The sequence below is a fragment of the Gouania willdenowi genome, chromosome 3 (assembly GCF_900634775.1).
Source record: "Gouania willdenowi chromosome 3, fGouWil2.1, whole genome shotgun sequence".
Lineage (NCBI taxonomy): Eukaryota > Metazoa > Chordata > Actinopteri > Blenniiformes > Gobiesocidae > Gouania > Gouania willdenowi.
In genome coordinates this window covers 43,577,279-43,590,386 of record NC_041046.1, presented here as the reverse complement: position 1 = coordinate 43,590,386, position 13,108 = coordinate 43,577,279, and the positions used below count along the sequence as shown (strand labels likewise).

Sequence of the window (13,108 nt, the reverse complement as noted above, 5' to 3'; positions counted from 1 at the left end):
TGGATGATTGTAGACATGTGGTGGATGATTGTAGACATGTGGTGGATGATTGTAGACACGTGGTAGATGATTGTAGACATGGGGTGGATGATTGTAGACATGTGGTGGATGATTGTAGACATGGGGTGGATGATTGTAGACATGTGGTGGATGATTGTAGACATGTGGTGATGATTGTAGACACGTGGTGGATGATTGTAGACATGGGGTGGATGATTGTAGACGTGGTGGATGATTGTAGACATGGGGTGGATGATTGTAGACATGTGGTGGATGATTGTAGACATGTGGTGGATGATTGTAGACATGTGGTGGATGATTGTAGACACGTGGTGGATGATTGTAGACACGTGGTGGATGATTGTAGACATGTGGTGGATGATTGTAGACACGTGGTGGATGATTGTAGACATGTGGTGGATGATTGTAGACACGTGGTGGATGATTGTAGACATGTGGTGGATGATTGTAGACACGTGGTGGATGATTGTAGACATGTGGTGGATGATTGTAGACATGTGGTGGATGATTGTAGACATGTGGTGGATGATTGTAGACACGTGGTGGATGATTGTAGACATGTGGTGATGATTGTAGATGGCTGATTGTAGACATGTGGTGATGATTGTAGACATGTGGTGATGATTGTAGATGGATGATTGTAGACATGTGGTGATGATTGTAGACATGTGGTGATGATTGTAGACATGTGGTGATGATTGTAGACATGTGGTGGATGATTGTAGACATGTGGTGATGATTGTAGACACGTGGTAAATGATTGTAGACACGTGGTGGATGATTGTAGACACGTGGTAAATGATTGTAGACATGTGGTGATGATTGTAGACATGTGGTGGATGATTGTAGACGTGGTGGATGATTGTAGACATGTGGTGATGATTGTAGACATGTGGTGATGATTGTAGACATGTGGTGATGATTGTAGACATGTGGTGGATGATTGTAGACATGTGGTGGTGATTGTAGACACGTGGTGGATGATTGTAGACACGTGGTAAATGATTGTAGACATGTGGTGATGATTGTAGACATGTGGTGATGATTGTAGACATGTGGTGGATGATTGTGGACTGAAGCAAAGACCAGTTCCAGTTCCTCCAGTTCCTGTGAGCCCACTGCTCACTGGTCTGTGAGAACAACATCAACAAAGCTTCATGTGTCAGAGGGACAAACTGTGGCTGAGCTGCTGCTGCAGACTGTGCACGTGCTCAGGATGCTAACAAGCTAACAGGCTAACAGGTGTACGATGCTGCCTGTAGCTACTGACCACTGATCTATGTTAGTGGATGGAGAGGAGGATTTATCTGATTTATCTGATTTATCAGTGTTTGGGTCTGAGGTGAACGACTTTAACCACAGTGAGAGTTACAAACATGTGATCATATCTGACCTAAAGGACAAATTATTAAAGATAATGACCAATCACAACATTAACCACAAAGAGTCAGTGTGTTTTTGTTTGAATATTTTTTGAGTGATTTTGTTTGTTTTTGTCATTTTTTGTATGTTTTGTTAGTCATTTTGTTTGTTTCTGTCATATTTTGTATCTTCTTAAGTCATTTTGTTTTGTGTCCTGCTTAAGGTTTATTTTTAGTTGTTGTTTTCGGTTTAATTTGAGGTTGTTTGTGAGTTTTTGCTGTCATTTTGTTAACATTTTTATTGTAATAGTTGTTGTTTTATGTAGTCTTTTGGCATCTTGTTGTGTATTGTAGGTGTTTTATCCACAGTTTGACTCATGTTTAGCTGCAAACTCACACAATATTTGTCTAATTAAAAAAGGTAAATGGCATCAAAGCTATGACTTTGTATCACGGGATGAAGTTCATTCAGAGCTCATGTGATCATGTGATCTTAGTGATCGATCAAATATTAAACCTACCAGTTCTATTTTTAGTAGTTTTTTTTTTTTTATCGTTTCTAAAAAGTGTGCATTTCGTAGCACAGCGCTCAGAAATGTTGGCTTCATTTTCATTTTTCAATTATACAACAAACATTAGAACTTTTAAGTTTATTAGCCAGGTTAGTCTTGTGGGTGCGATGGCTTCCAGTATTTAATCTGTCGTGGGGCTTTAGGACAGCTTTGGTGATTTAACTAGTCTAGCTCTGTCACACCCTGGAGGCACACATCTACTCCCCTGTTCACTCTTATATTTACAGTATCTAACATTGGACGTTTCCCTTTTGGAATATCGTTTAGTGTTGTTTTGTGTGTGTGTGTGTGTGTGTGTGTGTGTGGTGTGTGTGTGTGTGTGTGTGTGTGTGTGTGTGTTGTGTGTGTGTGTGTGTGTGTGTGTGTGTGTGTGTGTGTGTGTGTGTGTGTGTGTGTGTGTTGCGGCGTGCGTGCGTGCGTGTGAGTGAGTGAGTGTGTTTTATTGTTCCAGTGTAAGCTTTGTCAGATTGCTGCTTTTCTGCTGTGTCAGCATCAATCAGACGGTGGTGATGCGGAGCCCCGTTAGGGTGTGTGTGTGTGTGTGTGTGTGTCATAACAGCTCTTTATGGAGGCTGTTACAGAGGCAGTCCTAATGTTGTGGCTGATGGCTGAATAATGGGATGTGCCTGTTCTCCAGGTGACGATAGTGACCTTTCACACCCAGTAAACACTGCTTCACACACACTCTCGGTGATGAGAGGAAGACAGAGACAGAGAATGATGGATGAGACGCTAACGGCTTTAAGCACTCAAACACACCCACAGGAGGAAGATACATCACCCATGGTGTGTGTGTGTGTGTGTGTGTGTGTGTGTATGAATGGATGGATGGATTAAGGAGGAGGATCAGCTCTACTCCTCCCTCCTCACCTGATACACAATCATTATTAGATCAAACAGCAGAAAAGAGAAATGATTGGAAGGAATCTGAAATGACATCTGCACAGAAAAACAACAACAACAATACTGACCATGACTCCACGAAGACGCACAATGAGAAAAATAGTAACAATTACCCTAAAAAAGACACAAAACAACAACAAAAACAGATAATGATTTCAGTAACTTGTAAAAAAAACATTAAATGATAACAAAAAACACTAAATGGGAACAGATCTATTCATTATACATCTAAGATAAAGGACAGGAACAGATCTAATTTATATACATCTGTAACAAAGAACAGGAACAGATCTAATCTTTATACGTCTGTAACAAAGAACAGGAACAGATCTAATCCTTGTACGTCTGTGATAGAGGAGAGGAATAGATCTAATCTTCATACGTCTGTGATAGAGGACAGGAACTCATCTATTATTTATATATCTAATTGATTTCCTCTCTATGTTTCTCTGCAGTTCTTCATTCTTCTGCTGCTCATCTTCTTCTTAGAAATTCTCTCCATCACGTTGTTCTTTGTCTACCAGGACGAGGTAAGACTTTAATGATGACATCACTTCCTGTTTTATTTTGAAGAAGACTTTCCCTGAACGTCACAATAATAAAGCTGTGCATCTTGTTAATTTGATTAGCAGCTAATCACTGAGAAAAAACACGGTATTTTAAATGTTATGTGAGTTTAATGTTGATCGTAATGGACCTCTTCAAAATAAAAGCTTTGAATGTGTGACTTTTAGCAGTAAAGATATGTTTTAAATACAAATACTTTAGAGCATGAATGTTCTCTTTCAAACATAATCTTTACACAGAGAAAAAAATATATAATCTAACAAAGGTATTAGTGTAACTTTATGAGATAAAGGAGATTAACAGGGATTTTACAGGGATTATGTTACTAAAAATCTGGATTTGGGCGATGAATAAATCAACTTTTTTTTAGATTAAAGTAGGAGTTCCTCCTACTATGAGTCCTCCAGGCTGTGTGATGCATGACACATTTATTTATTTATATATATATATATATATAAAACATAAAAATAACAGAATAAAATCAAATAAAACAAATTTAATACATTGTTGTAAAAATAAACAGAAAAAAGTTTGAGTAATTGTAAATAAATGTGAGTAAAATTTGAATAAAAGCAGCAAAAGAAAAAATATCAAAAATATTATAATTAGTAATTACATAATTACTGTTGTTATTATTGTCATTGACTTTTTTTAATCAAACATTTTGTAGATATATTCTAAAAATAAAATGTCTTCTCGAAATAAAGAAATGACATTAAAGAAAGTGTTTTTAAAATCCAATAACTAAAAATAGTTTATAAATCATTTGTTAAGAAACATCAATTTACCATAAAGACCTGTTACCAAAATACAAAAAAAATATATACAAATAATAATACAAAAGTGAATTAAAAATATAATTAATAATAATAATACTTTTAAATAATAATTGTATTATAATAATTAAAAAAAAACAGAATTACAGAAATATCTGAAATATTTTTTTCTTCTTTCTGTGAAATAATGTATAAAATTAGCAGTTCTGTGATTTAATATTAAATGAGCAGCTTTTTTCATGTGATTAAAGGTTAAATAATGATCCTGCTGCAGTTTTGGGATTTTGAGTTTTATTTCACTGTAACAGACGTTCTGTGTGTGTGTGTGTTTCCCATTGGCTGTAAGAACACATGGAACACACACACACACACACACACACACACACACACACACACACACACACACACACACAAAATGAATACAAAAGTATACAAATGCCAATAGGAGTATACAAAAATAGAAAAAACAATTTCAAAACCCAAAAAGTATACAAAATTTAGAAAAACTACTTTAGATTTACACTTAAATAAATGCCAGGGACACAAAATGAGAGTATAGAAAAATACAAATGACTCCAGAAACAACAAAAATACACAATAGACCAATGAAAATACACATACTAAAACAAAATATCAAAAATATCAAAAATACAAGAAAACACTACAAAACGACAACATGTCAAAAACATCTTTCATTTTCATCCTCCCTCATCTGATGAGATGCCGTAAAGCTGATGATGTTTGAAAGGAATATGAAACAGCCACTGCACAGACTGTCAGAAAGAAAAATAACAATTAAAAATAACACAAAACAACAACAAATTAGAGAAAGGTTTACAAAATAACTCCATCACACAAATTGAGAACAGGAACACACGAGACATCAACAAAAATACACCAAATGACTAAATAACTGCACAAAATAACAACAAAAATAGAGAAAAATGTACAAAATACCTCAAACTTCACACAAAATGACCACATAAATTCACAAAAAACACACATGATGACTAAAAACATAAAAAACTAAATATGACTCCATCAAAAATACACATAAATGATTCCAATAACACAAAATGTCAACTGTCTCACCACTCAATGTTGGTGTCATTGCTATGGCTTCCATAAACTGTGCACGTGTTGTCATTTATGTACCTTTTCTTTAAACACACAGACGTAGGGGAACAGATGTTACAGTTTTTAAGTCAAAAAAGACCTTTAGAGATAAAGTGTGACCTTGAGTGTGTGTCGGACCAGTCACATGTTGTATAAGACCAAAAGTATCCATTAAAGCATACAGTTCTTTGGCAGTATTGTCCATGTTATTGTCTACATGAATATTAAAATCACCTGTTATTATTAAAAAGTTGTATTCAGTGCATACAACTGACAGCAGTTCAGCAAACTCTTCCATGAAATATTTTAGGGGTCTATAAACGACTAAAAACAGAACTCTTGAATCACCCTTCAGTAAGAATGACATATATTCAAAGGAGATAAAATCACCAAATGTTATTTCTTTGCTAAAATATTGATTTAAAGATGAGACAACAACAAATATCCACAAAAGAAAAAGCCCTGAAAGTTTAATATTTTAACACCTATAATACACAAATTTAATTAGAAAATAGAAGAACTGTGAAAAATTAAAAATACATTTAACAAATGTATTAAAAGCAGAAAATAAAAATAATTTTCAAATGATTTTGTTTATTAAATCTGACCAAACTATTTGGACTCCTGAGACGTTCAGTGATTGCATCGTCCTCTGTGTCTGGTATCTGTGCCTATTCCCATCGCCATGGTAACATGTGGATGCCATAACTCTTTCCACGCCCTGCGCGGTGAGGTCTGGGGGCGAGAGGCGCAGTCACGCTCACTGGTCTGTTTTATTACAGCTGCTTTAGAGCTGATAAAAAGCTCCTGACTTCAAATGCCTCACAGATCTGTCCCACGCTAACGTCCCGTTAGCCATAGCTGCTGCCTGAGGAGGATGATGATGATGATGATGATGATGATGATGAAAAGCTGCTGCCAGGTTAAACGTGTGTTAAAGTCACCGAAGCCACTGCAGTGGCTGCTAAACGTGTCAGAGCTGATGGAGGATGAACGCACGCTTTATGTCCACAGAACGTCATCCGTTAGTGTTTGATACCCAGTCCATGGGAAATACACACTGTATTATTATCATAAAAACAAACTATGGGAAAAAGTTACACAATAAATCTAACATCACACAAAATGACTCCAAAAAAACTCTCAATATGACAAATATACAAAAATGCTCTCAAATTACACAAAATGGCTACAAAAGTACTCAAAATTACAAAAAAAAATATTATTATTATTTCAAAGCAGATGGGAGGTAATAAAGTTAAAAGAAGATAATAATTAATGTAATTAATTAAAGTAATATTTAATTAAATTAATTCAAACCAAATTGAAATAACTACAGTAAAATAAAAGTAATTAAATAAATGAAACACAAAGTTAAATTAAATGAAATTAAAGAAAATCTAAACAAAGCACAATAAAAGGAAATAAAATAATAAATAAGTAAATTGTTTTAACGCTAATTACATCTTTAGGTTTTTAATCATAAATGGTGAACTCTTGACTACTTTTATTTAAATAAATGTATGATTATTGGTAATATTTTATAGTATTTGGTATATTTTGTAATGTATACGACCCGTTTGTGTAATGTTTGTATTTCCTTCTTATAACCTCCTGTTGCGTGTCAACTTCTCGCCTACCCCCTCCCTGTTCCGGCCGGATAACCTTTGGCTGGCCAAGTCTTCCATTTTTTATTGCCTCACTTGCTTCCCCTTCACCTTTGTCTCCTTTTGGCGTCACCACCCTCTGTTCCACCTTACCGCTTTGCCGTTCTCTGTCCCGGGAGAAACGGAAACCCCGCGGCCCCCCACGTGTGTATCCAAAGAACATACGCAGTAAAACACGTCCCAACACAAAGAGCTGACACAATAGTGAGTAAAAAGTCCCATTAAAATCAGTTAAATCAGAGAAACGGGCCCAACGGCTCCGTGCGTAAATCACAGTCACAACAAGAAGAGTCTGAATAAAAACCTAATTACAATCAAACCTCAATGTACTCGCACTTTAACGCAGAGTTTAGCTCCTTTTATATGTGAATAAATTACATTTAGGTGCTTCTTGTGTTCCTTAAATATAATTTTTACACAGTAAACGTGTGGAATGTTGTTAAGAAAACTGGCTTTGTTCCTTGTTTTATGGTTGAGGAAGATCAGGAGATACATCATGACCATCTATGGAGAAAGTGTCGTAATCTAAGGAGCACATGGGAAAGTGGTGCCCAAAGTAAAACGCACAAAATGACAACAAAGTACACAAAATATTTCTAAAATGACAAGAAAAGTAGAGAAAGGTTTACAAAATTACTCCATCACGCAAAAATGAGCACAAAAATACACAAAAAGAAATTCTCAAAATGCCTAAATTTACTCCAAAACAAACAAGACTAAAAACATAAACATAACAGACTCCATAAAAACAAAATGGCAACAAAATTGAACAGAAATTTACATCGTAACTCCAACATCACACAAAAGCACAACAAAAAAACACAAAATTACTTTAAAAACCAACAAAACAACAAATAAAATAGACAAAATTGGGGGGAAAAAAAAATACAAAATAACTCCAACATCACACAAAATGACGACAAAAATCTTAAAATGAAATACAGAAAAACAGCAAAAATACCCAAACACGACGAAAAAACATAAAAAACAAAATATATAATCAAAAATACACCTAAATGACTCCAATAACACAAAACGGAAACAAAATTAAAGAATAATTTACCTCATAGTTTTAACATCAAAATTACTCTAAAAAGCACCAAAACAACAACTTTTTTTGTTTCCTGTGTTAATGCTCTGATTGATCATTATTCTATATTATGACAAAAATATCAATAATGTGACCCTCAGATTAATAAAATGTTGTGTCCTAAGCTTAATTTGTAAATCATCAGGTTCTGGAACACAGGCAGGTGTTGTTCTGACAGAAAGAAAAGGACAGAAATGTCACACAATACTTTTCTTTGTGCCTTTTTCTAACTAAACGGGTCAATCATATCACGTGAACACAAACAACCAATTCATCTAAATATTTAAGGAAATAATGATGAATCGGCGTTAAAGAAGCACAGACAATCGCCCGTTACGGAGCATTCGTCTCTCTCTCTCTCTCTCTCTCTCTCTCTCTCTCTCTCTCTCTCTCTCACTGAGTGACAGCAACAAATCTGCCATGATTCAGCACCAAGGACAGCGCTTAAATCACACTCATCACAAAGGTCGCCAAACTTTCAGAACACAAAAACCCACAAATACAACATTCTACACACATAAAGCCATAATTCAGCAGTTTCTCCTGCCTTAGCATCTTCGCTACAGGTGTTGCTACTCGCTATGCTAACTTCTTTTTTACCTCAGGCTTATCTTCACTTAATGTCTAAAAAAAGCTCTTTAAGCCTTTACGTTTTATTCATTTTCATTTCATTCATTGTCTTCCAAGCTTACACAGATAAATGGATTTTGCACAAAATCACACTTTAGACGTAGCGTGGGGGCGTGGCCTGACTTTCCTGACTCATGCTCAGTTTTGTGCATCCACTGACATTTCCAGTGATTTAAACCTAATAAAAGTCACAGCTGTCCAAATAGTATACTTAAAACTTAAAACGTAACACTTAATGATAATATTTAAATGTAATTAAAACACCTGAAAGCAAAATCAAGTGCTGGATCCAATTAAATAAGTGTTCTGTCAAAATCCGGCCCAAATTAAGCCCTGGTCCTAACGTTTCACACCGTTTTTTATGAGATTACACATCATTTTAACTGATTTCTGCAAACGCGTCTCACACACACACTGGAGTTTCAGAGCTAAACTACACACACACACACACACACTTTATGCCAGAGGTAGGCAACTATTATCACAGCGGGGCCAATAAAATGTGTTTGTTTGACCAGAGGGTCACATGATCAACATTCATGTCAGCATTTAGAATAATGATTGATCTGAGCATTAATACAGGAAAGAACAAAGAGTTTTTATAGTCATTTTGTGTGTTTTTTTTTGTCATTCTGTGTATGTTTGTTGTTGTCCTGCTCATTGTGAGACATTTTGTGTATTTCTGTTGTCCTTTGTATATTTTTCTTGTAAAATACATGTTTTTTAGAGTTTTTTGGGTACTTTTGTCATCATTTTTGGTAATGTTATATATTTTCTGGGTAATTTTGTGCATTACTGTTGTCATTTTATTCATTTTTGTTGTAGTTTTGTGTGTTTTTGGAGAATTTTCTGTGTTTTTCTCTTGCCTTTATTTTCCTGCAATGTTGTAATTATTTAATGTATTCTTGCTTTTGTTTAGTGTATTTTTCTGTCTTTTTGTGTGTGTACTTTGGGGGCTGCATGAAATTAGACCGAGTGCCGCAAATCAATTACCATTAAACTTACAGAAATGCCAGGATGTAGCAGAATTATGCTAAGGTTGGGGAACCGTGATTGATAAAATCACTGATAAAAGTGAGAAAAGGAGGGAAACACGCTCCACTTTCCTCTCCTGAATAGCGGTGTTTGTAGGGATATGAAGCAGCTGCTGCACAGACGCTCACAGAACGCTCTGACACATCAGATCTATAAATCCAACAGTCTGGATGAGGGTTTAATGCCAGCTTAGCTTAGCTCTCACACTGTTACAGTAAAGACTTTAAACGTCTCTGAGTTCAAAGCAGGAAGAGCTTTTATTTTGACAGTGACACATTGAATTTTAAGCTACGTTTGTGTTTCCAAACCTTCAGCGTGTCGTCTTCTTTTAAAGTTTTGCAGCAGATTCTTCCTCACAGTTATTTAATATCATATATTAATGTTGGCTAACAATATCCAAACTTCTGTTAATCTAACTTATCTTATCCCTCATTTTATATATTATCCTTATTTATTCAAACTTATCTTAATATACCTTTTTATCCTATCATCTCTTCTCTCATCTTATTTTATCTTGTCCTAAACTAACTTATCTCATATCTCATTTTACCTTTAACTTATCCTTTCATAACTTAACTTACCCTAACTTATTTTATCCTGAGTTATATTATCTTTACTCATCTCATCTTATTTTATTTTATCTCATCTCATCTTATCTCATCTTATTTCATCTCATCCTATTTTATTTTATCTCATGTTAACTTATCTTATCTCATCTTATCATATCTCATCTCATCTTATCGTATCTCATCTCATCTTATCGTATCTTATCTCATTTTCTCATCTCAACTTATCTTATCTCAACTTATTTTATCTTATCTTATCTCATCTTAACTTATCTCATCTTAACTCATCTCATCTAATCTCATTTTATCTCATCTTAACTTATCTCATCTAATCGTATCTCATCTTATCTTATTTCATCTCATCTTATCTCATTTCATCTTATCTGATCTAATCTTATCTTAACCTAACTTATCTTCGCACAACGTATACTATCCTAGCTTAACTTAGCCTAACTTGTCCTATCTCTTCTTATTTGACCATATCTATCTTATCTTACCTATACCTTATCTTATCTTCTTATATCTTATCCTATCCTATCTCATTTTCACTTATCTTACCGCTTAACCTTAATCATTATTATTTTATATCATATCATATGATCATATCATATATATCATTATCTTATCTCATGTCTTGATCTATCATATATTTTCTATTATCTTATATCTTTTAACTGGTGTTATCTTATCTTATCCTATAACTGGTTAAAAGCATCCACTGCTCTCATGGATTAATAAATCCTAAACTCTTACAGCAACACTGTTCGTTCTCCTTCTAAATCCTGTGGATTAGTGTTAGCTATTAGCCTGACTTATGTTAGCTGTTAGCCTGACTTATGTTAGCTGTTAGCCTGACTTATGTTAGCTGTTTGCCTGACTTATGTTCGTGCATCTGAAGATGAATCACAGTAACAGTAGTGGTGTTTTCAGATGCTCTAATATCCTCTTCAGCCTTCTCGCTCACGACTGCGTCTCAGACGAGCAGTAAAACGCCGTCTCCTGATGTCATCGGCCCACGGCACCTGCTTTTTACGGCCCCGTGTCTCACCGTTATTTGTGCGCTCACCTCTGCGCGCTGCGGGTTATGAGATCAGTGCAGCGTGGCGTGTTTGAGATGATTTCCAATCTGCTAGTGCACCGCGGGACAACCCAAGGTGAGCTAATGCTGCTGGAGGAGAGGAAAAGGTCGTAAAAAGCATCGATGCGGCAGGTCGACATGAGGACGCCACAGAAGTCACGGCTTTGGAGATGAAACACTGACACTAACTATGATACAACAAGACAGAGACGAAATAACACAAAAACAACTACATATTTGTGCTAATAACTGTATCAGATTTTAGGGTCACATGATAAACATTCATGTTAGAATAATGACCAATCAGAGCATTAACACAGCAAACTACAAAGAGTGTGTTTTTCATGTTTTGTGTGTTTGAGTCTTTTTGTCTCTGTTTGTTGTCATTTGTTATTGGAGCCATTTTGCGTTTTTCTGTTATTATCTGTGTTTTTGAAGTCATTTTATAGAGTCTTCTGTGATCTTTTGTATTATTGTCTGTATTATCGGAATCATTTTGTATGTTTTGATGTCAATTTATGTATGTTTATTTTATTTTTTGTTGTTGTTTGTATGTTATTTCAGCCCTTTTGTGTAGTTCAGTCATTCAGCCTTTTTTTTTTAATCATTTGGTGAATTTACTTTGAGGGACACACAAAATTAGAGAGAGAGGGCAAGCCCATGTCTGCTCTGAAATATGCTCCTAAAACATAAATCAGAGTGGAAACATTTCAGTATTTTTTGTGTAAAAATGTAAAAGATGAAAAGTGTAACATGAAGATCGATGGAATGGCTTCATGAGTGTAAAAGTGAAACGGAATAAATATCTGAATGTGAGTCGCCATATTTGAACCAATGATGCACAATATAACTTGTTGGCTGATCATGCTAATTGCTAAAGCTAATTTCTTTGAGGGTTTTGTTGCTCTGTAAATATAATAATATAGGGGATAAGTGGAGCTGATAACCTATAGCTGACTCAGAGACTGAAATATCCCAGAAAGCCGACGGCGTCTAAAGATAAAGATCTAACAAGGAGTGAAACACAAAGATCAGCAGATTGCAACGTTTTTATAAGATTTAAAACAACCATCTAGGTTTCATATAAACACACTGAGCATGTGTTGTTTATCACATCACTGGGTTTATTTTGGTCTGTTCAGTCAGTGATGGATGGACCTGTCAGTGAACAGTCGGTACTCAGTGTCACCTTCACTCAGGAAAACATCATTTATACTTCAAATATAACTAGATGAACATCATCAGGTCTCGCCCACATATTTACACCTGTTTATAGGAGCTCTACAATTATTATTATTATTAATGATTAGTCTGGGCTGGTTGGCTGCTAAAGATAAGGCTGTAGGTTGTGAAATGTGAGATTAAATGTTTGTGATTCGTTGAATCAAAGTGACAACGTTTCTAATGTGATAATGTGTGTTTGACAAATGCAGAAATAAGTGAGCAATATATGACTTAAATTAAACTAAAATAAATGCTTTATTGTGCCTGTACTGATCCATAATGGAAGGTAGGATGATAGGTATGTACATAGGTAAGTCACTACTTACGCAAGTAGGTTTGGAGAATAGTAGGTAGGTAGGTAGGATGATTGGTAGGTAGAATGTAGATAGGTAGGTTAGTAGGATGATAGGTAGATAGGTAAGTTGTAGATAGGTAGGATGATAGGTAGGTAGGATGTAGATAGGTAGGCTACCTATCTACATCCTACCTACCTATCATCCCA

General features: G+C 35.2%; 1 protein-coding gene across 1 annotated transcript in view; it reads left to right on the top strand.

Moving 5' to 3' along the window:
• tspan4a (tetraspanin 4a) overlaps nucleotides 1-13,108 on the top strand; it is a 110,142-nt gene that overhangs the window by 78,388 nt on the left and 18,646 nt on the right. The window contains exon 3 of the mRNA XM_028474465.1: nucleotides 3,313-3,387. Within this exon, the coding sequence (XP_028330266.1) occupies nucleotides 3,313-3,387 (75 nt within the window). The remainder of the gene's footprint in view (nucleotides 1-3,312; nucleotides 3,388-13,108) is intronic.